This window comes from Gavia stellata, chromosome 6 (genome assembly GCF_030936135.1).
Source record: "Gavia stellata isolate bGavSte3 chromosome 6, bGavSte3.hap2, whole genome shotgun sequence".
Taxonomy (NCBI): domain Eukaryota; kingdom Metazoa; phylum Chordata; class Aves; order Gaviiformes; family Gaviidae; genus Gavia; species Gavia stellata.
In genome coordinates, this window is record NC_082599.1 from 46474313 (window position 1) to 46497317 (window position 23005).

General features: G+C 42.2%; 1 protein-coding gene across 2 annotated transcripts in view; it reads right to left on the reverse strand.

Annotated features, from left to right (window-relative positions):
• The window catches only part of ABHD5 (abhydrolase domain containing 5, lysophosphatidic acid acyltransferase), a 28336-nt gene extending 13316 nt beyond the window's left edge, over positions 1-15020 (reverse strand). The window contains exon 1 of one of the 2 annotated variants that reach the window (XM_059818550.1): positions 15002-15020. Coding sequence is in view for 1 of the 2 variants with exons in the window: in XM_009814664.2 (XP_009812966.2) it covers positions 8577-8608 (32 nt within the window). In the remaining variant the exon portion in view is untranslated. Of the gene's footprint in view, positions 1-8576; positions 8609-15001 lie in introns of those variants that run through there. The other variant, XM_009814664.2, reaches the window with a different exon arrangement.
• Positions 15021-23005: the final 7985 nt, after the last annotated feature.

Sequence of the window (23005 nt, forward strand, 5' to 3'; positions counted from 1 at the left end):
TTTTATAAAGTGGTGTCATGATCAGGGGCGTTCTTCAAACAGGGCGCTGTTTCTTCACTGTGTGTTCCTTATCAGAGTGTACTGATCTATCTCCGTCAGAGCAGGCTCCTTCTGAGAACCTGGAGACATCAGCCCTCACGCCGACCCGACAAGCCTGGCAGGATACATAAGACAATCGTTGGGGTTTCCAGCCTCCTCTCAAGTTCCCTTGGAAGTCTGCCTGCACACACATTACCCTGCATGAACCTACTATTTCCAAAAAAGCAATAAAGGGTGCACTCACCAGCCTAACCTGAACTGATTCATACACTAGATAAATTTAAGAAGTGAAAAATATCCAGGTTTATTCTATGAAAGCAAAAAACTAGGGCCTTCATTACCAACTTAGAAACGAAGTCCCAGAGGAGAACAAAACAGCAATTTCAATTGCCCCAACAGAAGGTGCTTTTCAGCTGTCAGTTACTGTCTCAGTAGTATTAGCCTGACCAGGAGAGCAAGGGGAATGACTCAGCTAGCAGCATTGCCTCACCGACAGTGCTTCAAAGGACACAGCAACTGGGTACAGCTCTCCCTGGGTGCTAATTTATCTCTTGTTTTCAAGATGGAATCCTCTTTCTCCCTCTCTCACCTGTTTTCGAAGTGGCTCAGACTACCAGTGCAAAAGCTGCTACTGTAGGACCCCAGACCATTCCTCACAGGGAAGAGAATAAGGTCATCAAATTCACCATCTACTGTCTTTTAGCACTTTCTTCCTACACTGAACTGCTTTGCAGTTAGTTATAGCATTTTTCAGGACTGAACACTGTGAGTATTAGTTGTACAACAATTAATGTTAAAAGACTATAAGGTTACTAATGTCCAGTTTTTCAGAGTGTACACAACACATCAAGAACAAATTACAGATCTGGCCCCGCAAGTTCTTCATCCAAAGGACCTTCTCCCCACCTTTGTAAGGGGCTGAGCTACTCCAGCTGCACAGCTACTTAAGTATACAACGTGGAAGGTTTTCTGGGGATGCACAACGCAATCACACGCAGCACTGTTCAGATTCATAGAAACATATTAGGGGATATCAAGGAAAAAAAAAATCCCCAAGCCATACCTGATCAAAAAGGATTAATCATCTCATCACCCATGCCCACTGCTAGTCAGTATTATTTACTCCTCTGAGAAACACTGTAATAAATAACGAAAACAAAAGGGACACAGGCACAGACATCTGACAACATGGAGCCGCAACTGCCATGCGCAGGGGCCAAGCTACCAGCCAGGACCTAACACGTTGGCTGGTTGGAGCAAGTGTCCTGTTTCCCTGGGTCCAAGCGTAAGAAAGGATAAAAATATTTTTTTTTTGCTTATTTATGTTTATTTATTTACAAATAAGTAATGATTATGATCTTTAGACATCTAAGGAGTGAAGAATAATTGAGTATTGTGTAAAACATAACTAAGGATAACACTGCTTTTCCTTAGCTGCTTGAATGTTAATTTGAATCAAGAACTTGCCGTCACAGGACAGCTTAAACTGCCCGAGGGTAACTTTCAAAAGAAGTGAGAATCAAGTAGAGGCAGAGGCATAGTGAACCTGACCCACCCATCCACCTCCACTAAATAGGTCAAATTGGATGAAGAACATGGCAAATAGGTAACTCAGATACTACCATTCTGTCAGCTAGATTAATCCTATTTAGCTTGGTGAGAATTGATTACATGCAAAACAACTGATGGATCTGTAGCCAGTTACAAACTTGACATACTCCACAAAAAGCTCACGAAAGCTTAGCTAATACTGAAGAATTGAAAACATCTATTGCAACACTGAGGTATGCACTCAAACAGCTGAATAGTCTATCTGATTTCTGGCTTGTAATGTGGATTTTAAAAAAATGAAGCTCTACTATATAGAGACGTTCAACAAATGTTCAGCAGAAGTTGCTTATAACTATCTAGGAGATATAAATGTACATACATGGAGCTCATTGTCTCAGTTTTCAAGCCTACAATTTACTTACTCCCATTAGAGTTATATGAATGCATGGCTTACAAGATGTATTAAGCTTAAAAATCATTCAACAGAGGTTATTTTCCCATGTACACCACCACGGTAGAGCTAACCGTAAAAATCTATGCAAAGCCTGCGTGGCCAAAAAGCAAAACAGAAAACCTGTAAGCAAGAGAACTCCACTAAATCACAATAAATGAAAGCAACGTCATTTGCTACAAAAATTGCTGACCCACCAAGACAGGACATCCTTCTACAATACTGAATATAAAAATCGGCTTTTCACTAAGAGTTTTGAAGTTACTAAGGTAACCAAAGCTCCTAATACAGACCAAGAAGCAGGTGCTGAAACATCTATCAGTGACAGAAATGTGGAGAGTACACTTTCCTGTCATGAAGTTTATCTGGACTTAAAAACAACATCAGTAGGGAAGCCAGAGCTCAGGATATACAACAATTACACAATAACTCACAAGTAAAGGATTATGGGAATGTAACTGAATGCATGAGCAACAGAGCTGCATATCTGTTTTTGTCTTGCTCTCAGCAAATGAACATATTTAGTATTTTTAATTGAATTTGTAAAGACAATGTTGCAAACTACCAAGGTTTTAGCTAGGGAACAAGCTCAAAAACTTAAAAAGCTGAAACACTGAGTGAACTCACTGGTAAACCATTTCAAGCTTTACCCTTACATCTTATTAGAATCAAGCTGATCTTTCAAAAACCCTAACTGTCTCCTCTCCTGACTCTCAGAATTAATTCCAACTATTTATAAGGAAGGAAACAAAATCAAAGTAATGCAGACAATTTGTTGTACTATTTCTGCCCAGCACCAAGAGGAACAGCATTGTGATTTTCAGGGCTATCCAGCTGGCGTGGCGGTTATGAGCATTCATCAATTTGAGCTAGCCCCAAATTAAGAGAATCTTGCACTGAAACAGAAAACCAAGGGTAAGCTAATGTAAAGACAGCTCAGACTCTCCTGTCTTGTTTCCACATAAAGTATTTTTGAAGTATTATGCTAGCAAAGGAATTCAGAACTGCCAATGTGTTGAAATCTAAACATGATAATCATCATAAGGCTTACTCTAAGGTCCCATGTAACCCATCACATAAAAGCACTTAAGCATTGTACTTCAATGAAACTAGTCATATATTTAAGTGTTCTGCTGAATTGAGGTTAGTGTGCTCAATGTTTTATCAAAACAAACCCTAAATACTTAAATATTATAATTAATCCATGAGCAACACTCAAAAGAGATCAATAATTAAAAGAATGGTGGTGGACTTGGCAGTGTTAGGTTAATGATCGGACTTGATGATCTTAAGGCTCTTTTCCAACCTAAGCGATTCTATGGTTCTATGATTCTAACCACCCACAGGGAAAAGCAACTCAGCCCTTCCAATTGTTATAGAAACACTAAGAATGGGCAAAATAGAAGGAGTGAAAAGGAGCATCAGGTATTCATAATGGAGCAAGAGGTCAACATATCAAATTTAGGGCAAAGTGACAATTTTAGAAGTTAAACTGCTTCGCTATAATGCTCTATGAACACTCTGTAGCTAACATAGGATTTTGTATGGATGGATGCTTAAATGAAATAACTAGAGATATCCTTTTCACTACCTCCTTTTTTTTTTTTTTTTTAAGAGGAACAGTAAAAATAAGTCTGTTTGCTGAATGTTTTCTGCATTTTCCTCAGCATCAGCAGTAGTCTACACAAAACCTAAGAGGTAAGTAGGATGTGTTTTCTTCCATCACCAACACCACCAAGTTTTCAGATCAAATTCTATTTTTGTTTACTAACTTTCAAGTTTACAGGTAATAACCTGAAACAACACAAAGCAAAAGAAACCATCAAGGATGACACAATCAAATAGGAGTTTGTGTGTCAAAGTGTCAGAGAAAAGTAGCAGGGTTACATCTTAATAATTTACATCCGAGATAGAGTTAAGTTACAATAAACTTTCCCTTTCCTGTTTCATTAATTTAATGGCCTGCAACACCAGAATACTGAGTGCTGTTTATATGACTGATTATGGCAAGCATTAATGCTTCTTTATTAACGTTTACCAGCAACACTATAAAAAACCAAAACCTCTCCACTTTTCTTTCCAGCGTTCACTATACCCAAGCTCCATCTTGTTCTTTATTTACTCCCAGGAGAATTTCTCTTGAATGTAGGTTGTTTAACAATCGCTAGGGGGAAAAAAAAATACTTTGGAGAAAACTGCAATAAATCTATTTCAAACTAGTGTGTGAAAGAACAGGAAAGCACGTTTCTGAAACTCCAATAAATTGAAAAGTAAACTTGAGGAGATATAGAAGTGGCAACTATTCTCAACCCAAGAAAGCTTTAAAATTATTATATATTGGAACTGCATATCTCTGAACCAAATTTGATAACTTTTTCTGTTTGGTAACACAATATTAAATGACTAATAGTGATAAGAAATTTTAAATGCATAAGGTAGTACCACTAAAATTAGGATGTCACTTAATCATTGTGGATTTAATTTTATGAACAGGTTCAAGTTCTCTTACATGATTTCAGACAAGCCAGCAGTCTCTTTAGTATTTCAACAACTGCAATCATTTAAAATCCAAGAAAATTACAAATTCAAGCTTGGTACTAGTTTAAAGCAGAATTCTTGCTATGAGAGGGAAAGTTGGGATGGAGAAAGTTTTAATGTAAAGAAGTAAATAAAATACATTCCTAAAGACCAAGATAAGCGTTCCTTCTGTTCAAAGAATATGTAACATAATGGTGAGGTTTTATTAATTATAAAATGAAGTAAAAACTATAAAGCAAAGCACATTTAATTGAAAATGACAGAATGCATTACTGATTAGCATGAAAGAGGACTCAAATTTCCTAATTAAATTTGGAAAGTTTAGGAAATTAGAAAAATACGTTTATCATGTGAAAGCCACATGCTCTGCATGAAACTGAGAACAAGATGCAGCAAGTAAATATGTATTAGACTTAAGCCTTTGACAGAAGTAGTTGACTGCAGTTGATATTCAGTGTTAGTCTGTTAAGTCAAGAAAAGCCGATTTTTAAAATGAGAAAGATAAAGCACACAGAGAAGTCCATGTGTTGGTCCAACTGAGAAGCACCCTACTTCTGTGTTTTTATTCCTGCTGGTGTCAGTACGCAGTAAACTGGGTGATGTAATGCCTGAATCTCACGCCATCCTCACTACCCGCAGATCAGATCAGATCTAAAAGCTTACTGTTCCCTCCATTTTGCCAATTCAACGATTTTGTGGCTGCTCTCTCTCTCTCGGATTTGTGAAATGATTCAGCTATGCTTAAAACTATGTTTTAAACCAGATAATTATGGAGACTCGGCTACAGAGAAGCCAAACAATTAACTACCAGAACAATGGGCGAACAAGGCAGACAAAAAGACTAGCGAGGCAGGGTGCAGGACAGCAAGCTTTTAAGTCAGAGCTGCCACTGACAGTAACACATAATCATGACCTCAGTCAGTCTGGATTTAACTGGGCAGGGATGTCTCAGGAACAAGGCTCAGGGTATGGTTTCATGAGAACTTGAAGAGCATAACCAATTTTAGGAGTCCTTGTAGTTCTTCATTCCTGTCCCCAAAGTGCAGCATGTTCTTTAGTGCTTCAGTTTTCTGAGAATAATCAATACAGTCAGAATCATTCAAGCATACACAGTCTACGTACAGTAACTGTTCTTGGAAAGGCTGTATATCCAGGGGCAGAGCTGCTGCATGTACAGTGGAAGTCAGATGTAGTAACCACAACAGCAATTTGAATGAGGTGTTTTTAGGACAAAAATTAGGCTCTGGCAGTTGCAGACAAACATCAGGAGAAGAAAAATATTCCATGCTCCATTTCATAATCATTGCATGAAAAGACCAAAAGTGTTGCAATATGCAGGGAAAGACCTTGAGGAGCATACTAAAGAGGCAAGACCCAGAAGCAAGAATTAGGAATATGGTATAGGAACAAAAAAAACCCTCAATCCTTTAACAAATGTCTGTTTACCATTTTCATGAGGTGACAAAAAAAAAATTATGAAATTGCTGTGAATGGGTTAAAAAGGAAACCATTTTTTTTCCCCAGATGACATTATAACCCTGCCTATAAGTTCTGTTTAGATGAGTTTCAAGCCAAGATGTCCCATGCAATTAGATGTTGGGAAACTCTTGGATACTTCAGTACCATTAAAATAGAATGTTTTGAAAACCTCTGCATAATATTTCTAGGAAGTGTAGTGAACATGAGCCACATTCCAACAAAAAGCCCATGATAGGTTATTGCAGAATATTGCTACACTAGGTCAGAGGTAAAAACAATGCATTCCTCATGTACTTACTGCATCTTGAACTCTGTATTCAGAACATGCATCATCAGAATTAATGTAAAAATGCAGAAGCAAATTTTATTACTGTCTGTATTTATATTAACAGTGCTACACAGGACTATCACTTATCAAAATTAACCTGAGAATGTAAATAATGAATGTGAATCCATAACCTATGAGCATTTTCTGCCTATTTTAGTGATATTGAAGTTTACCATGTTATTTAAACTCACTTAAGCAACCTGAGCATTCAAGCAGTGGAGAGGACTTACAATTTTGCTCCCTCCCGTGCTGAACTTCATGCCTTGCTGTATACCTTGCATCATTGTGGCCCCCTCCCCATTTTCTTCTGTCTCTCAGTATTGCTTTTCTTTTTTTTTACCCAGATGTATCCTTTTTACCTGTTTTTGTCATTTCTTCCATTCCCTTTCTAGCTATACCCAAAGGCGTCCATTTCAGGGCATGTGCTTTTTCAGTACGTACCACAAGCACGAAGTTTATCCCTGGACTGCCACCCAACCTGCAACACTCATACTGCTTACAAAGTAGCTGTGTTAGCACCCAATGCAAAAAAACGTTAAGCATGTGTGCAATAATGAAGAAACCATGCGTGTGGTCATACAGCTATTACTTATTCCTATTACTCTTCACTGCTGTGTAGGTTCCAAATCTACAAACAAAGGCAGCGTCCTACCGTCCTTCAAAACGTCAAAGTCTTCTCCACAGTCAGGTTAAAAGTCAGGCTGCAAATATTCTACGGAGCAGAGAACTAATTAATTCTAACAAGCTTTCAGAAATACTGCTCCTCCCTAACTTACAACACACTCCCTAACATACAGGCATTTCCCCTTAAAAACTTTACAGTCCACTAACTGCTAATAGTAACCAGCTAAGCAAGCCCTCGGTTATTTCTTTCCATCTCTTCTAAGGACCCATTATTTTATATTTTGATTTAAAAGCTAAAATCAAACACAATCTAGAGAAAAATTGTATTAGCAACTACAGACCAGGTATGGAATAATACAGAGATAAAGATGCAGGGGAGAGGAAAGAGCTGCACATTCCCACTAAAACTACTCAACCTTGTGACAGAGATCACGTGGGTAACACACGGGTTAGGTACCACTGAGGACCTACATCCCTCTGCCTCCTCCACAGTAAACTCACATCTGATAGAACTTGGCATTGCAACAGCTGTTAAGCGTTTTTACAAACAACGCTTTGCACATTGCATTAAGAATCTGTGAAGAAAAGCATAATTAAAATGAAGAAAATGAAAATTTCCTCTTGGTGCCCTTCAGATGTTACATAACTTTCTACTACTTTCATTCTATTCATCCACCTGCTGATGCACTCCTGCTGCCTTTTGGATACTGCATAACCTCAACCTTGCTTAAACCTTACCTGTCAGCCTCCTCATACCTACCGTGACAGAGGCCCGCATTTCAGACTGTCCCTTGAGTTCCATCAAGCAGGACAAGAACAAAACACACATGTAACAGGCACCTCTCATAAATTTGCATCATGGCCCACCCACACTCTACCCCATTCATCTTTTGGTTACATTCTGTAATGTATTACGCACAATTTAGATCACAACCTAAATAGGAGAAGGATATATACAAACCCCACCTGTACTCGAGTGTGAATACACACTGAAGATGGATTGTTTCACTACAGGTCGTTAGAACAGCTTCTACGTTGCGTTCCTCTATCATAGTCACCTATGGTGACTAACAATTACCTATGTCAAACTTCAAGACCTGGTATTCAACGTTTTGGGCCACCTAGTCTCTTTTCTGCTTCTTGGAAAACCTAAATCCTTTTCATAACAGACTGTTTTGTGTATATGCCTACATCACAGATGCTTTAGATGTCAAGGAAGCGTAAGTAATCTTAAATATACATAAGCAGTTAAATGGGTCTAAAAAGCCATTGCATCAAATGTCCCCTTACAGAAAGGTACGATATAATTAATAAGCCTTTAGTGTCAGTATGACACTTACTAAACGTAATCAAGAAAAAAAAAAAAATCTATAATAGTCTGCTAGCACTAACCCACCCCCCTTCTTTTTTTTCCCCATTGCAATACCCTTCTCTTCCTCACTTCAGTATGAGTGGACTTTCTCAATGGCAACAGACGCTCTTGCATCTTTTGTTACAGAATGCATTTTTACGCCTGTATCTTCCCCTCCTTTCTGTAGTCTCCTACGATCCTGAGTTTTCTATTACAACTCATTCAGAGCGCCGTCCTCCTCTGCCATTTCTCACCAGTGTTTTCTTGGTGTCACTTAAAATCCTCCTCTTTTACCCTCTTAACCTTATTCCAGACTGACCTTATTCCCCTACACAGCTTCACTGACTCACAAATCTCTTTCCTCCACTGACTCTCTCTCCCGCTGTTCAGCTTCTCATCTGGATCCTTCAGAGCCAATGCAAACGCAGGCGCTCACCCTTCCTCCCATGCCCTCTTCTCTCCGGCTGTCAATACAAATCATGTACAAAAACCCATCCTGAAAGAATGTCAGAGTTGCAAGTAAATACTCAAACATTATGAAACATCAGAATCAAAATTTCTTCAACAAGCAATCTTAATAAACCACTATATAAGAGGGAAGAGAAAAGACGCTTTAATAATTTATCAGTTGGGAAAGTTGTTCAGATTCTTCCATAAAAGTTTAGAAGTCGGAGATCCTCCTGGCACAGACACTGTCCCTTTTGGAGGTGTAGGTATCTAACTGGGCCTACCAGCCCCCTAGCAAGCTCTAAAAAAACTCTGAATATACCCAAATGCATACAATACTGGCTAAATTTCATGTTCTCCAATGACCCATAGTCACCAACACTATGGCAACCCCACAGCTAGTTGTCCCTCCGGATTTATGACTCCGCTTATACCTCCACTGGGGCTATGACCCTCCTCACTCACAAGCACCCTAATCCTACTTTGACAAGTTTCATAGTAGAGTCTTCGCTTGATACTTGGAAAGTTTCCACCTCACCCACACAATTAGTAGCAGACTTTCTAATGCAGCCTCCTTAACCTGCCTTACCCTCCACCAGTAAATTAAAAGCTACTACATAATTACTATCTTCCTCCCTCTGCTTCTCTTATTTTTCTGTAAGGACTTGAGCCGGATGGCTGATAAACCTAGTCAGATTTTCTTTTTTTTTCATGGGGGATTTCTGTCATAGCAGGTGACTTGGCCAGGTAATCACTGAAGGAGAGCGGGATCTTCTACAGGAGGCAGTGGAAACCTTCAGGCTGGACGCTGAAAGTGTCTGTTCTCTAGTGACGGTATCCGTAAAAATTTATGTCCAACTGCATACACGAAGCGTGAAGCACACGTGGCATGGGATCACCTGCACGCCCAGCCGTGGCAGTGGAAACCACGCACTTGAATGCTGCTTCACCGAAGGCGGCAACCAGCATCTCCACAGGCCACCGCAAAGGACCAACTGAAAGGATGTGCTGCCGCTTGGAGAGAGGGGGAGACCTTCCACAGCTCACTGGAGCATGTTGGTGTGGCCTTTCCTCCTATCATCTAATATAAGACCAAGTTTCAGAAAGAGTGGAGGAGAAAACTTCTCAGTCTAGATGTGCCCAGCCTGTGGCATTCAAACCTCTAGATGATGTTTCCTAAGGCAGTCTCCCTTAGGAAGCATAAAGAACTACAAAGAACTAAAGAATTATCTGAAAAAAAAAAATTCACAAATGTATTTGATGAATTATAAATGTATGGGATGTAAGTAACTAATTTTACTTGGTTTGTTTTTAAACTGTGAAAGAAAATCCAGGGGCCTCACTGTCACCTCATGACCAGATCTTGACCAAGGCTGTGGTCCTTTGGTGACTCCTTGCCAGCAATTCTGTCATCTGATTTCCTGCTAAGCTGAGGGAGCTTAAAAAGTGGTAGGTAAATGTATAAATGTGCCTACTTGACATCTAAAAAATCACCTTCACAAAGGTGAGTACATCATGTATAACCATGGAGGACCAGTGTGAAATAGGTGAAGCACGAAAAGAATGAACAAATACGAAACTCTTATCTGAATGTCTGTCCTAAGCCTAAGTCAAAGAATACCCATGAGCAAGGCAATGCATAGAGTGGTCAAAACCAAGTAAAAAGAGCTGAACAGATCATCTACTTCTATGTACTCACTGCATTGGTTTTTTTAACCTTTTTCCATAATGTTTGCCTATGGTTGCCAGCCAGGAAAAGCTGAATCCTACTGTTCTACCTCCTATAGCATTTAATCAAGCCTCTCATGGGGGCATTTAGATGAGATGCTTCCTTGTCCAGGGCCAGGGCCACGACCACACTGCCATGACCATCCTTCTTCTGCCACTAGAACAAGAAGATAGCCCCTATTATATTTTGCCATCTTTCCCTCTCTCCCCTGAGTCTATGTTGCGGGAGAAGAGAGATCTTCCTGATCACCACAGACCTTCCCTTCCCAAATTCATACAAGGACGGGAAAACTGTTTGAACCAATCCTATAAATGCCTGAAAACTGGCTCATACATATAATTTCAGATGAGCACACAAGTGTAATGCAAAAGGCATTATTATGCACCAAAGCTATGACTGACACAACCCTGCCAGTGAAAAAGACAAAATAAGGAAAGAGGAAGGAAACGTCCTTTAGCCTTTTCCCACCTGTGCTTACCACACTGTACTTATCTCTCACTCACTCTTTAAAAATGCAAGTTGTAGGTCCCAGACCTGCTGTCCGTCACCTGTGCTATAGGAAAGGCCCTTAAAACAGTCTCCTTTCACAAAGAAAAGTAAGCAGGACCCTGCTTTCAGCAGTCTACCCTCTCAGTTTGCTTTAAAACCCAGATGATGTAACGGGGGGGGGTGTGTGGATCAAGCAAAAATTCTGAGTTGAGAGTGTTCATGCTGTAATATTATTCCTTAACATACCACTACAATACCCCTGTGAACCATCCTACTAACAGGCAGACATAGGCTCTGTTAAGGCTCTATTAAGCCTAATAAACCACGCCTCTTTCATTACTCAAACAGCTCACTTCGAAATTATAAAAATAATTCTGTAATACAAACAAGCTTGAAGGATAATACGAAAATAATTGTGATTACTGGTGTCGCAGCATATGTTTTTACCTACTACTCCAAGCCATTATTTTGTGAGACTACCGGCCACTTACAAGCAATTTGATGTAGGCTCGTAAACACAGATCCCTTAAAATTTTTTTTTTAAAGAAAGCTATTCTACTTCTCTCAGAGGGGGGGAAAAACCCAGCATTCTGTTTTGGGGATTTTTTCTGTGTATATACATGCATTTAGTAGCTGCTATTACTAGTTATATTACAAGCCATAAGCAGTCCTGCTGAATCCAGAGTGAGTGTAAGTGAATTTAATACCGGCAAAAGGTATAATGCTAGGCTGTTTGCCTCACAGGCGGAAGTCTACATCCAAAACTTATGCAGAGAAGGTCCAAGGCTGTGAAGAGGTTTAGAAACCATTAGCAGGTGACATGTTAACCAAGCAATCCTTTCCACGATGAAGACCAAAACATTTGTTTAGTTAATCTTCTCATTCAAAGCTAGGACAATGTCATGAGTATCTTTCAGCTGAGATCTTCTAGAAAGCAACGGAGCCACTGCTGTTCTGTTTTCACCATGCTTACACAGTTACCAGACTTCAACAAACTGAGCGTGTTGCATAACAAGTTGAGTCACACTGTTTTTTTCAAAGCAATAAAATAAACTTCATATCTATTCTTCGTATGCACCTGTCACTAACAATTTAATCCAGGGGTTTGATGGTATAATGTAACTCTCTCTCTCACTGCCATGGCATTTTAAATCCAAAAATGTTTAACGTATTTAACTTGTTTATAAATTTTCCCTGGGTACTGAGCTTTGCTCAACAACTTGAAAAGATGAAGAAATGTTCATTTGGCTATTGTTAGAAACAGACCAATACTAACAACTTGACCAGCATTAACAACTTGGAGCACTAACATTTCATCAAAGCTACTGCACTCTCTGAATTCATGGAAAAGAAGGTTGAGATTTTGTTCTTAGAAGTCTTTAGTGAATTGAGAGTCTTACTCTGAAAGATTTCACATCAAATGGCCTGACTGTTCAGAAGGGGGACACAGACAACATCCCGAAAATCAACCCCCTTTAAAAGCTATCCAGCTGAGTAAACCACGATGAGGAACTTGTCATATAATCCTTTTGCAAATTTAGCCTGCGATTCCTAACACTAGATGATCTGGACGCAGGGTTACGATCCTGCAATCCTGACAGGCTACTGAAGTCGAGGGTGCTTGGCACCATCTCAGCAGCACTCAGCACTCCGTGTGATCAAACCAGACAGCTAACACAGTTAAGGCTAATGCACTGAATGAACATACAACCAAAACAGGTTGAGGCAGAGCTATTTTAAGACTCTTTCTTAGAAAACCCATAAACCATCAACAAGAGGCTTTACAAATGATACGTATTTTATGAACGTGAACAGGTCAGAAAGAACGCAGAACCAAGAAGGGGACCGTAGTTTCAAATGGGTAATGTTGCAGAAGGCGGGGTGGGGGGAAGATTATTTTGAAAAGCTATTTTAAGTCTGAGGAGAGGAGGAGAGCACAGAGTTACAGAGTAGCCGAAACTGCATAGCGCTTTGAAAGGGAAGCCTTTGAAGTTTATACTTGAAAAGAGAATGCTGTGTATATATGGTGATAAAGACATAACAGGGAGTTTGGAAAAGTTGGATAGTCCAGTTCTGGTCAAATTGAGCTGGCGGAACAGCAAAATACGTAAAATTAAATACCAAAGCCAGAAGCTGGAAAAAGAACTAAAAAGAGAACAAGACTGAGAACGCAGGTAGTTTTGAAAGATAACAGAACAGACACATAACATGACAACATGCAAACAGTAACATCCTTGATATGAAGTCATGAATGCACAGCATGATTTTCATGCAAATAGCTAAAGAATTTTAAGTGGAATTTCTCAAAATAACACAAGACTTAACTATGAGAGAAGGGAGATAGAAAAGAAAAGGCAAGAAATGAGTTTTTGAGGGCCATGCAATCAGCAGTGATGCACCACCTGATATTTAAAGGATGGAGAAATAGGAAAAATTCATGTAAACAGTGCATACAAAGCATATTTACACATCTGACAGAGGGGATAAAGCACAGGTATGACTACAGCACAGCTAGGTATCTTCTGATAGAGTATTTTTTGGGCTAGAACCATAAAATATGATGGAGCAAACTGGGAGATGAGTGACCAGCAGACATATTAAGTATGTTTGGTGAACAGAGTCAGAGATAGGATGACTGTATTATTCTATAGTGGGATAAAGGAGGGCAGACAATATATTTGGGGGCAATGGAAGGGTATAAGAACAGGTCTGTACTGGAAGCTGAAGTGTACAACGAGAAATAAAACATACACTGAAAGACAAGGTATGAGAAGGCATACATGAGTAAAGAATATGCGAATGGAAGAAGAGCAGACCACTGATTAATAACTTCATTATTATGGAACCATTTGAACATATACAGACAAGAGATATAGCGCAGAACTACATAATTTCAGGCAGAAGAGTGATTAACAGCTATAATGAAGTCATATATCGAGGGTGTGAGTAAGTAGTTACAAACAAGTATTAGGGATATACGTTAAGAACAGGGCAGGATAATTTATGCCAGAGGAGTTATTTTGGTAGATGTGAATACCTTGCGATAGCAAAAGGAGAGAAAAGGTTAGCAGAGGCTGCTGGAGATGAGGTAGGCATACAGTACTAGAAAAGGGAAAAGAGCAACAGCATATATGTTTGTAATTTAAAGATGTGCTCTCATCTCCTACTTGTATCAAGCGTTACACAGAAGAATGATGATACAGCAGCAGAGAGGCTGACAAGCCTTACTGCCTGCACTACATCTAAGTAAGCGCATGGAACAGACGGAATGGAAAGATAGGATATTTGCACGTACGGGTAAAGTTGCAAAGGCAGACAAAAGCATGGGGCAGCGGTACACGCAGGCACGTGCGTACTGGACTCTGGAGCGCAAAGGAAGGGTGGATGACAGCAAGCGTGTGTACACGCCAAAGCGAAGAAGAGAGCAAAACGCGCAGGTACTCATGTCGGCAGGTGTGCAACTACAACAGCTGGGCCAGGAACTGCGAGGCTGGTACGCAGAGGGCGAAGCAGCGGGGGCACGGGGCTTGCACGGAGCTGGTGGCAGAACCTCCCGGAGCCTGCCCTGCCCGCGCGAGGACGCATCTATAGGCACACGAGGCAGCCGTAGCAGGAAGGCGGTCCGTGCGGCAGGAAAAATGGCAGACAGCGTGCCCGTCCGCTGAGAGAGCGGGCGAGAGGCGATGCAGGAGCGCAGAGGGGCAGGCGGGGCGGCCGCACCGGAGGCGCTGCGGGGCGGGGACACGGCGGGCCGCTCGGGGCGGCGGGGGCCCACCCCGGCCTCTAGTCCCGCGGCGCGGGACCGGCCACCGCCGGCCTGCCAGCAGCACACCCGCTTGTGTGTACGGGCTGCGGCGCGACGCGCCAGCGGCGGGAGGAGGTGGGCAAGCAAAGCCTGCAGCGGCAGGGTACGGCCGGGGCGCGCCGAGGACACCTATGGGGGGGACGAGGGTCTCCCGGGCCCGCTCCACTCACCCTTCGCTGGAGGTCTCCTCCTCGGCCATGGCGGCGGCGGCCGGCAGCGCAGCGAGGGACAGCGCGACTGCGGCGGCACCGGCCATCACGGGCTCCTCCCTCCCGTCCGCCCGCCCGCCGTCTGCGTCATCCCCGCGGCGGCCACCCACACCATCGAGCGGGGCGGCCGCCAGCGGCCAGAGCGCCGCCGGGGCGGGCCCCGCTGCCGACAGCGGGCGGGGCGTGCCCGCGCGCCCCCGAGCGGCCGTCGGGGGTCGCGCTGGGCAGCGGCTGCCTGCGGTGAGGGGACGGGGCGGTGGCCGCGGCCGCCTGCCGCGTGGCCGTGGGGGCGCGGGTCAGGGTCCCCCTGAGCGGGGAGGGGGTCCCGGGCGCTTCGCAGCCGCCAGCGGCCTTGCTGGAGCAAGGCTCCCGGCGTCCTGTGTGTGCGCCCCGTGTCCGCCTGATCCCGGGACAGCAGCGCAGGCCGGCAGCAGCGCCCGCCCGTGAAGAGAGGCTGCGACTTCCCGGGCAGGCGGAGGGTGAAGTCTTGTCGGGGTCGGTGCTGTCTTGTGGTCACCACAGACCTTCCCTCCTCAGGAGCGCCTCTGCCCAGTGAACCGTGGGTCTGGGGCGTAACGCCTGTACTACCCACTGAGTGAGTGTATCTCCCGCTGCCTGCCCGCCGTGTACGGCACAGCGTAAGAGCCGGCGGGGTGAGCGCCGGGCGGGAGATGCAGCAAAGGCTCGGTGGCAGCGCAGAGCTGACAGCAGGTGAGGTAGGGGAACCCAAACGAAAGTCTCAGCCCCTCCAGAAACAGAGACCATTCGCCAGCTTGCTTAGCAGGGCCCGCAGAGAGGGCAGCAAGGGTAGTCAGAACTAGGTTTTCAGGTTGGTGGGCTGTGTTTGTTTTTACATATAAGAAGCAAATTAGGAGCTCTGGATGTAACTCAAGTATTATCTGTCTCTAAAACGATTACGAGTAGAACACCTATTGCGATTTTTGTTTTCAGGTGTTTTGAAAGACTTAAGTGCAGCCGTGCCTATGGGGAGGAGAATGCTGGGGGAAAGGGATGTGCTTGTTTTAGACAGTATTTAGCCTCACAATACAGGTTGCGTTACTACTCAGCTGCATAAGAACTGCATTCGCATTGAACAATCAACAAACCTTAATTGAAACAAAGCAGCAAGATGCAGTGAGTGGAAGGAGTGGCGAGAAGTTTTTAAGTCTAGCATTTCTTCTGAATTTTGCCGCTGAGCCGAAGCACTTCAGAAAAACGGATGGAAGATTGATTACTGTTTCTTTTGGTTTCTGAAATCCTTTGGTAAAAGGCATAAGGTTAATTTGGTAATAGCTGAAATTATTCTCAGCTAAAACCATTCTGCAATTTTAACAACAGTAATTGTTGAGATTACACAATCTCAGCTAAAGTTTGTTTGGCTGTGTCACAATGGTTTGGCAATCTGACATTTTTCTCTGGAGAGTATATTTATTTGTTATGATTGCTCTGAAAGATTTTATTTATCAAAAATGTGAATATTGATGAGTGCAGAAGTATATGATCACTGGCAAACATTTGCAATTATGCTCTCTGGAATTTGCAAACAGCCTGAAACAATAGCTCTGAATGCTATGATTTTTTTCTTCTAATTTTAGTGGAATAGTAAGTTTAAAACCTCATAAGCAAGATTTACGCCCTACTCATGGAACATGCAAGTGTTCAGACACAATTATCTCTGCAATTTTAATTCAGTGGTGCTCACGCAAGCGCTAATTGGTTACACCTGTTTAAGAATGTAAATGTGCAAGTAGCCCACTCCCACTTAGCAGCCCTTCTTTCTCTTACTGAGAAATTACTCCGTTTCTTTAGAGGTGATTTGATTATGTGGATAAATTGGCTGTATTTCTCTGCATGAAGAAAAGACTGTGATAATGCTGATAGTCAGAAGAAAGAGGGTCATGCATCAGTTGGCTGATGTTGTGGTGTAAATGAATGAAGGACAGCTGTATTGTCATGGGAAGCAAATAGTTCAGATGAGTTTTTCCATTTTTGTATTTCAGAGAAATTTCTGGACACTTCTGAGACTTTCCTGTCTCACAGTGATAAAATAAAATGTAAAAAAAACCAACAGATGTCTGCTCACTTTGTTGTTATCCTTACAGTTTCCTTTGTTACACTTTTTTTCAGGGCAAACATCTTTTCCTGCTAGCATCAGAAGAAAATGCAAGTTCCCTTTGCTGGGAGAAGAAAAGCAATTCAGCTGACCTCACAAATCCCCCTTGTCCTAGACTAGAGATAAAAACAAAAAATCAATCTCCATGCTAGAGAAAGACTCCAGATGACATTACAGAAGTTTGAGTGTCAAAGCCATCTTGCTTACTCTGGATTTCACATAATAACTTTGAGACTATCTATGTTAGAGGCCCATTCACAGTAACTGTCATTGTTCTAAGCTGTTTAACATTTGGACTTGTACTATTGTCTATGTCAATATTCTTCAAATACACAGAATTTCTATATTATATGTACTATGCTTGTCATCCAGCAGAAGTAGCTGCTCGTCAGCTAGAGCTTGTGGCTTAATAAAGCAGGAAAAGAGAGCAATAGTGTTTATCATCCACGTTTTTTGTAACAACCCACTTAGTAAGCTACTATTCCAAACTGCATCACAAATAGCTTGCTAAAACCAGACCAGGCGAAAACCGTAGAAAGGTTGAGCTGGCCAAGTATGTGCAGACTGAAGGGAAAAGGTTTTTTATGCTTGTTATTTATATGAAAGTGATAAAAACGGCAGCTTGATGAAAGTAACACCATATACTATGCCTATTCTGATGTGCTGCCAACAGCTAAGATGGCACCCCAGCTCATGAGCAAAGGGGCCCACACCAGTTGCAGCCTTGTGGTGTTTCAGCAAGCATGTAGTTGACTACCATACAGCCTCTGCAGGCCCTTTGTTTCTTGCTCCCGCAGGTCCTCCTCCTCTGAGTGTCTATTCCACGTGTTCTCCATCTTTTAGTTCAGGCATAACTTCCAGCTGCAAATTTGAGCCTTGCCTCCCAGGTAGCCCAGGTTGAAAAGGAGAGCCACCTTATGCTGACATTTTGCAGGGACTCAGGATAACAAGGAAAAAGCACAATAAAACATTGGTTTCTGCAAATGAACCTGTTCATGATGACAAGAAGACCTTGAAGCCATCATATGATGTCCCTGGGAGCTCCTATCCATACCTTGCTGTCACCGGAGGACTTAGCTTATCTGCCATGCTTCTTCAGGGGAGAAGCCTAATGTTTGTCCGCTGCCTCGGGGACTGGAGCTGCAGGTGTTGGAGCTAGCTGTGGCTAAGCCTGAGCAGAAGCCCAAATAGGGCTGGAGGAGTGAAGATTTGCACAGCTCTCAGGACGTGTATATGAGGAAGTCTGCTCAGAGTCCTGTTGTGTTTCTCTGGGAAGAGCTCTTGGTATTGCTGAGGTAGGGAAGGAATCCTGGCATCAACTGAGCCTCTGCTGCCTGGTTCTGGACCTCAGTATTATGGCAGTCTGGCAGCTGGATGTTTCAGCCTTGGATAAGTTGGTGAAGAAAGGAAAAGTCATAACCATGTCTTTGGTAGAGCCTGGAGATTCCTATTACTGGGCACTCTTAGACCCCAGTGGTCCACAGGGGCACTGCAGCCCACAGGCAACTTGTTCAAGTTTTCATCTGTCTTACTGCTTTGTAGACTCTGTCACGGTGCTCCCCTGCAAACTGGAGTGGCAATTTGAGACCAATGGCAGCATGCTTGTTATGTTCCTAGTGTGACTGCTCCATGTTATCCTGTTTCCTAGACATATCTGGGTGTGGGAAAAGGGTTTAAAATCAGTATAGGTTGACCAATAAGTGTCCAACTACTTGGTGGTCCTCCTTCACATTAATTTTGCCAACATCTTCTAACCAACATGTCTGCCTCTGGTGAGCATAAGGAGTCTATTTCTACAGATACCCATAATCCTGGAAGCCGTGAGGGATGTTGGTGACATGGGAGACCCTCCTTGAAGCAAGGCTAGTGTTTTGCTATGGTCCTTGTGCCTGAGGCCTGCCCTGCACAGGGAAACAATCTGTCTCAGCCTCTTGTCCTTTCACGTTCTCGCTGTGCAGGAGGGCAAGCTTTCTTGTGCCCCTTCCAAGACTCATGTCTGATCCTGCTCTGGGAATGGGCTGTCTGTGGACTGGGAAGCCTATGACATTGTGGCCATGAGTGTGAGGGGACAGTCCTGGAGTGAATGGCTGGTGCAAATGAGCATCTCTGTGAGCCTGGCACTTGAACAAAAGAGGTGCAGTTGAGAAGAGTTGTAAGAAAAGTTTTGCCAGTTACTTCACCAAGGTCACATCATGTAAGCAAAGTAAATAGCAGTCCCGCCCGAGTTGCTATTTACAACATCTCAGAGTGGGTTTGCATTCAGAGCCCCTATAGCACCATTTTGAAACAGTGCCCGCAGCAGCTGCGGTAGGAAGTTGGGTAACTGTGTGCAAGAGTCAGCTACGGGGAGGCCAAGAGAAGTTTAAGTGCTCCAAGAAGTGAGCGTACTGCAAAGAGGGGTGCCTAGATACATCTTTATTAATATATCAGTATCAGCAACAGCTGAGGCCATGACAGGCTGTGTTGCTAGCCAGAACTTCCATCTTGTCAACTTGACTATTTCAGAGTACATGACTCACATGTGATTAACTTGAAATTCCCTCCTGGATACAGGAGTGGCTAAGGAGAGACAAGGTCTCTTGTTTTCAGGTGGGTGGAAGGGTGCTCCCATCCAGGGTACTGTGACTGTGTCTGCCTGGGTCATATGTGCCAGCTGTGAGAACCCATGCCAGTGATGAGACATTCAGCTGCATGAGACAGCGCATGTAATCTAAGCAGTGTCCCTGCGCCACAACCTTCTGTTTTCTCTTCCTCAGCTGTGGATGTGAATACCGACATGAACACACAAGCTGGAGTCAGGTGAGCCTTCCAGGCTTTCTGGAGAAGTCCACACAGAACAATGAGGCTATTCTAGTTTTGATTACAACCAATAAGAAGCAACTAGCTGAAAAGTTCAGGGTAAACATTAGATGAGGCTGTCCATGAAATAATGATCTGCAGCACCAGAACGAGGAGTAGGATCAACATGAACCCCATGAAAGTCAGGAAGGCAGCCTTCAATGAACTTGGAGAAGAGGAAGGCAGGGGTCCCCTGGGAAGCTTGTATAACAGGTAAATGGAAAAGAAAGACTGAATTCACAGGAGTTGCTAATATTAAGAGCACAAACACAGGTTTTCATTGTGAAGTCAGCAACTGTAGTTAGGCAAGCAGCTTGGCTAAATCACTCAAACTGAAGAAACAAACCTATAGGGAAGGAGGAAGGCTATTAGGACTGAGAATAAAAGTATAACAGAAGCATGTATGAGCAAAATCAGAAAGACACAAGCATGAAATGAAACACAACTAGCAAGTAAAATAAAAAAACCCACATCACTCTAGAAGGCCACTAATTGTATGAGGTAGAAAGGGTTCTCTAACTGTAAAGTGAGAAAAGATGTCAAGAAGGCAGTACCTTCTAGACTTCACTACAAAAGATCAGTAAAATAAGGAAACCAATGCATTAGCCTCAGTTACGAAAAGGGTAGAATATTTAAGTCAGGTATTTTCAAATTGACCTCAAGTCTCTCTAGAATTTCATCCTAGCGTATTTAAAGATCTTGCTAACAGAATCTTAGTGTCAATAATCAATGTCTTTGAGAAGTTATGAATGTTAGGTAAGATAAAGGGAGGCTGCAAAGTGACAAGCATGGTAGAGGGGAGGGAGGAGAAAAAAGAGAAGGTATGAAATTATTGATTAAGGAAATTAATTTCAATTCCTAGAAAAATAGTGAAAAATATATTTGTACATCTCTGAAAAATAACATGGGGATGAGTAACCGTCAACAAGAAATCATGTCTCAAAAATCTGATTGCCTTTACGACAGCAGGACATATCATATGGATAGAGAAGAGCTATAGATGCAATGTGTCTTGATTTTCAGGTAACTTTTCCTGTGATTCCCATAAGCAAATTAATAAAGTGTGTTCTATGTTGATCAGTTTTGCAGCTAGGTGCGTGCAAAGCTTGTTGGAAAACCAGAGTAACAGGGTGGTTCTGTATCAAAATGGAAATGTCTATCAAGTTGGATTGCACAGATCCAGAATCTGGTGACCTGGACAAATGCTTATAAAAGGGAAAATGCTTACTGAATTCACATATGTATCAGGCTGGGAAGGAGTAAGTATGCTTGAGGACGGGGCAGAATAAAAAATTACCTGCAATTAGAAATATGTAAAAAATGGGAAGCTAGTCAACCAAAACAGCCGCAGACCTAGGCAGGAATAATCAACTGGTAGGGAAAACTGGTTAGGTAGCAGTTCTGTACAATAGTAACTCAGGCTTTGAGTGGTCACAGACTGGGTGTGAGTCAACCATGGTTTGTTATTGCAAAAAAAGATAAGCATCCTGCTGGGATGTATTATGAGGATTAGAGTTTGCAAGATTTGGCAAAGAATTCTGCTTTGCTTAGCAGTTGTAAAACTAGTTTTGGATGTTGCACATGAAGAAGGATGGGACCACCTGGAAAGCAACCAGAATGTCAAGGGGCCTAGAGGAAATAATGAATTATTTCAGATTGGTTAATTAGGGAAGAATGAGTAGAGGAGAATGACAACAGTCCACAAATATGTGAGAAGTTACTGATGAGATGGGAATAACCTGTTTTCTATGTCCACTAGGGGCAGAAATCGCAACCAGGATATTTTAGGTTTAACATTAGGACAAATGTTTTTCAAGGGTAGAGGTACTAGAAAAAAGATTACCGGTGGTATGGTCAGCATCTGTCATTAGGGTCTTTATGAACAGGCTATGTACATATTCTCCATAAATAGAAATTTAGTAGGTGTAGTGGAGCTGCCTGGAGGCAGGGAGGCCATGAATATGACTTTCTGAGGGTGCTTCAGCCCTATGTTTCTATTATTGCTAATGTCAGTCATAGAATCATAGAATGGTTTGGGTTGGAAGGGACCTTTAAAGGTCATCTAGTCCAACCCCCCTGCAATGAGCAGGGACATCTTTCACTAGATCAGGTAGCTCAAAGCCCCATCCAACCTGACCTTGAACACTTCCAATGATGGGGCATTGCTTCTCTGGGCAGCCTGTTCCAGTGTCTCACGACCCTCATAGTAAAAAATTTATTCCTTATAGCAAATCTAAATCTACCCTTTTTCAGTTTGAAACCATTGCCCCTTGTCCTATCTGTACAGGCCTTGGTAAAAAGTGGATCCTGTCTACCAGTACACCCATTGTCCCCTCTCATGTCCTGGTATCCATGCCACTCCACTTGATACTAGTTGAAGGTTTCAACCCAAAAGAATCCTCCTTATAATCCTGCTCTTAGTTAAGTTAATGTACCTATGAAACAGTGCAACTTCTCTGGTGTAATCCTGATCTCATCCTAACCCTGTTGGTTGTAAATAAAAACTTGTGCAATGTTTTGGAGTTTTCTTTTTACATAAAACCACATCTCTTTTTTTAACCTTAAAACTTATGTTGTAATACACAGCTGGTCAACAATCTCCAAACGTCTGCCATGGGTAAATACAGGAAGTGTCTTGTGGGTATTGTACTTCATATCTGGTAAGCTCCAAACCTGAGAATTTCCAGTCATTACTCTTGAGAAATAATTTCATACTGCAGGCTTTTTTTTGTTAAAAATAGGATTCCTAATACTTCTCTATACTTGATATAAAAGAATAAATTCTTTATGTTTTCAACCAGATTCATAAAAAAACCTGACAGTTTTCCAGCCATGTTGAGTCCCGGTTACTTATGTGTACAACATGAGTAAAGAATAATTACCTTTACTAGTAAAATATTTTGCTTTATATGTGTGAAGAGAATATTGAAATCAATATTTGAAGTCAGTAAACATGTTTGGTTACAATGTTTTAATTGTTGTTTCTGCTTTTGAGAGAAATTGTTCTTTCTTCT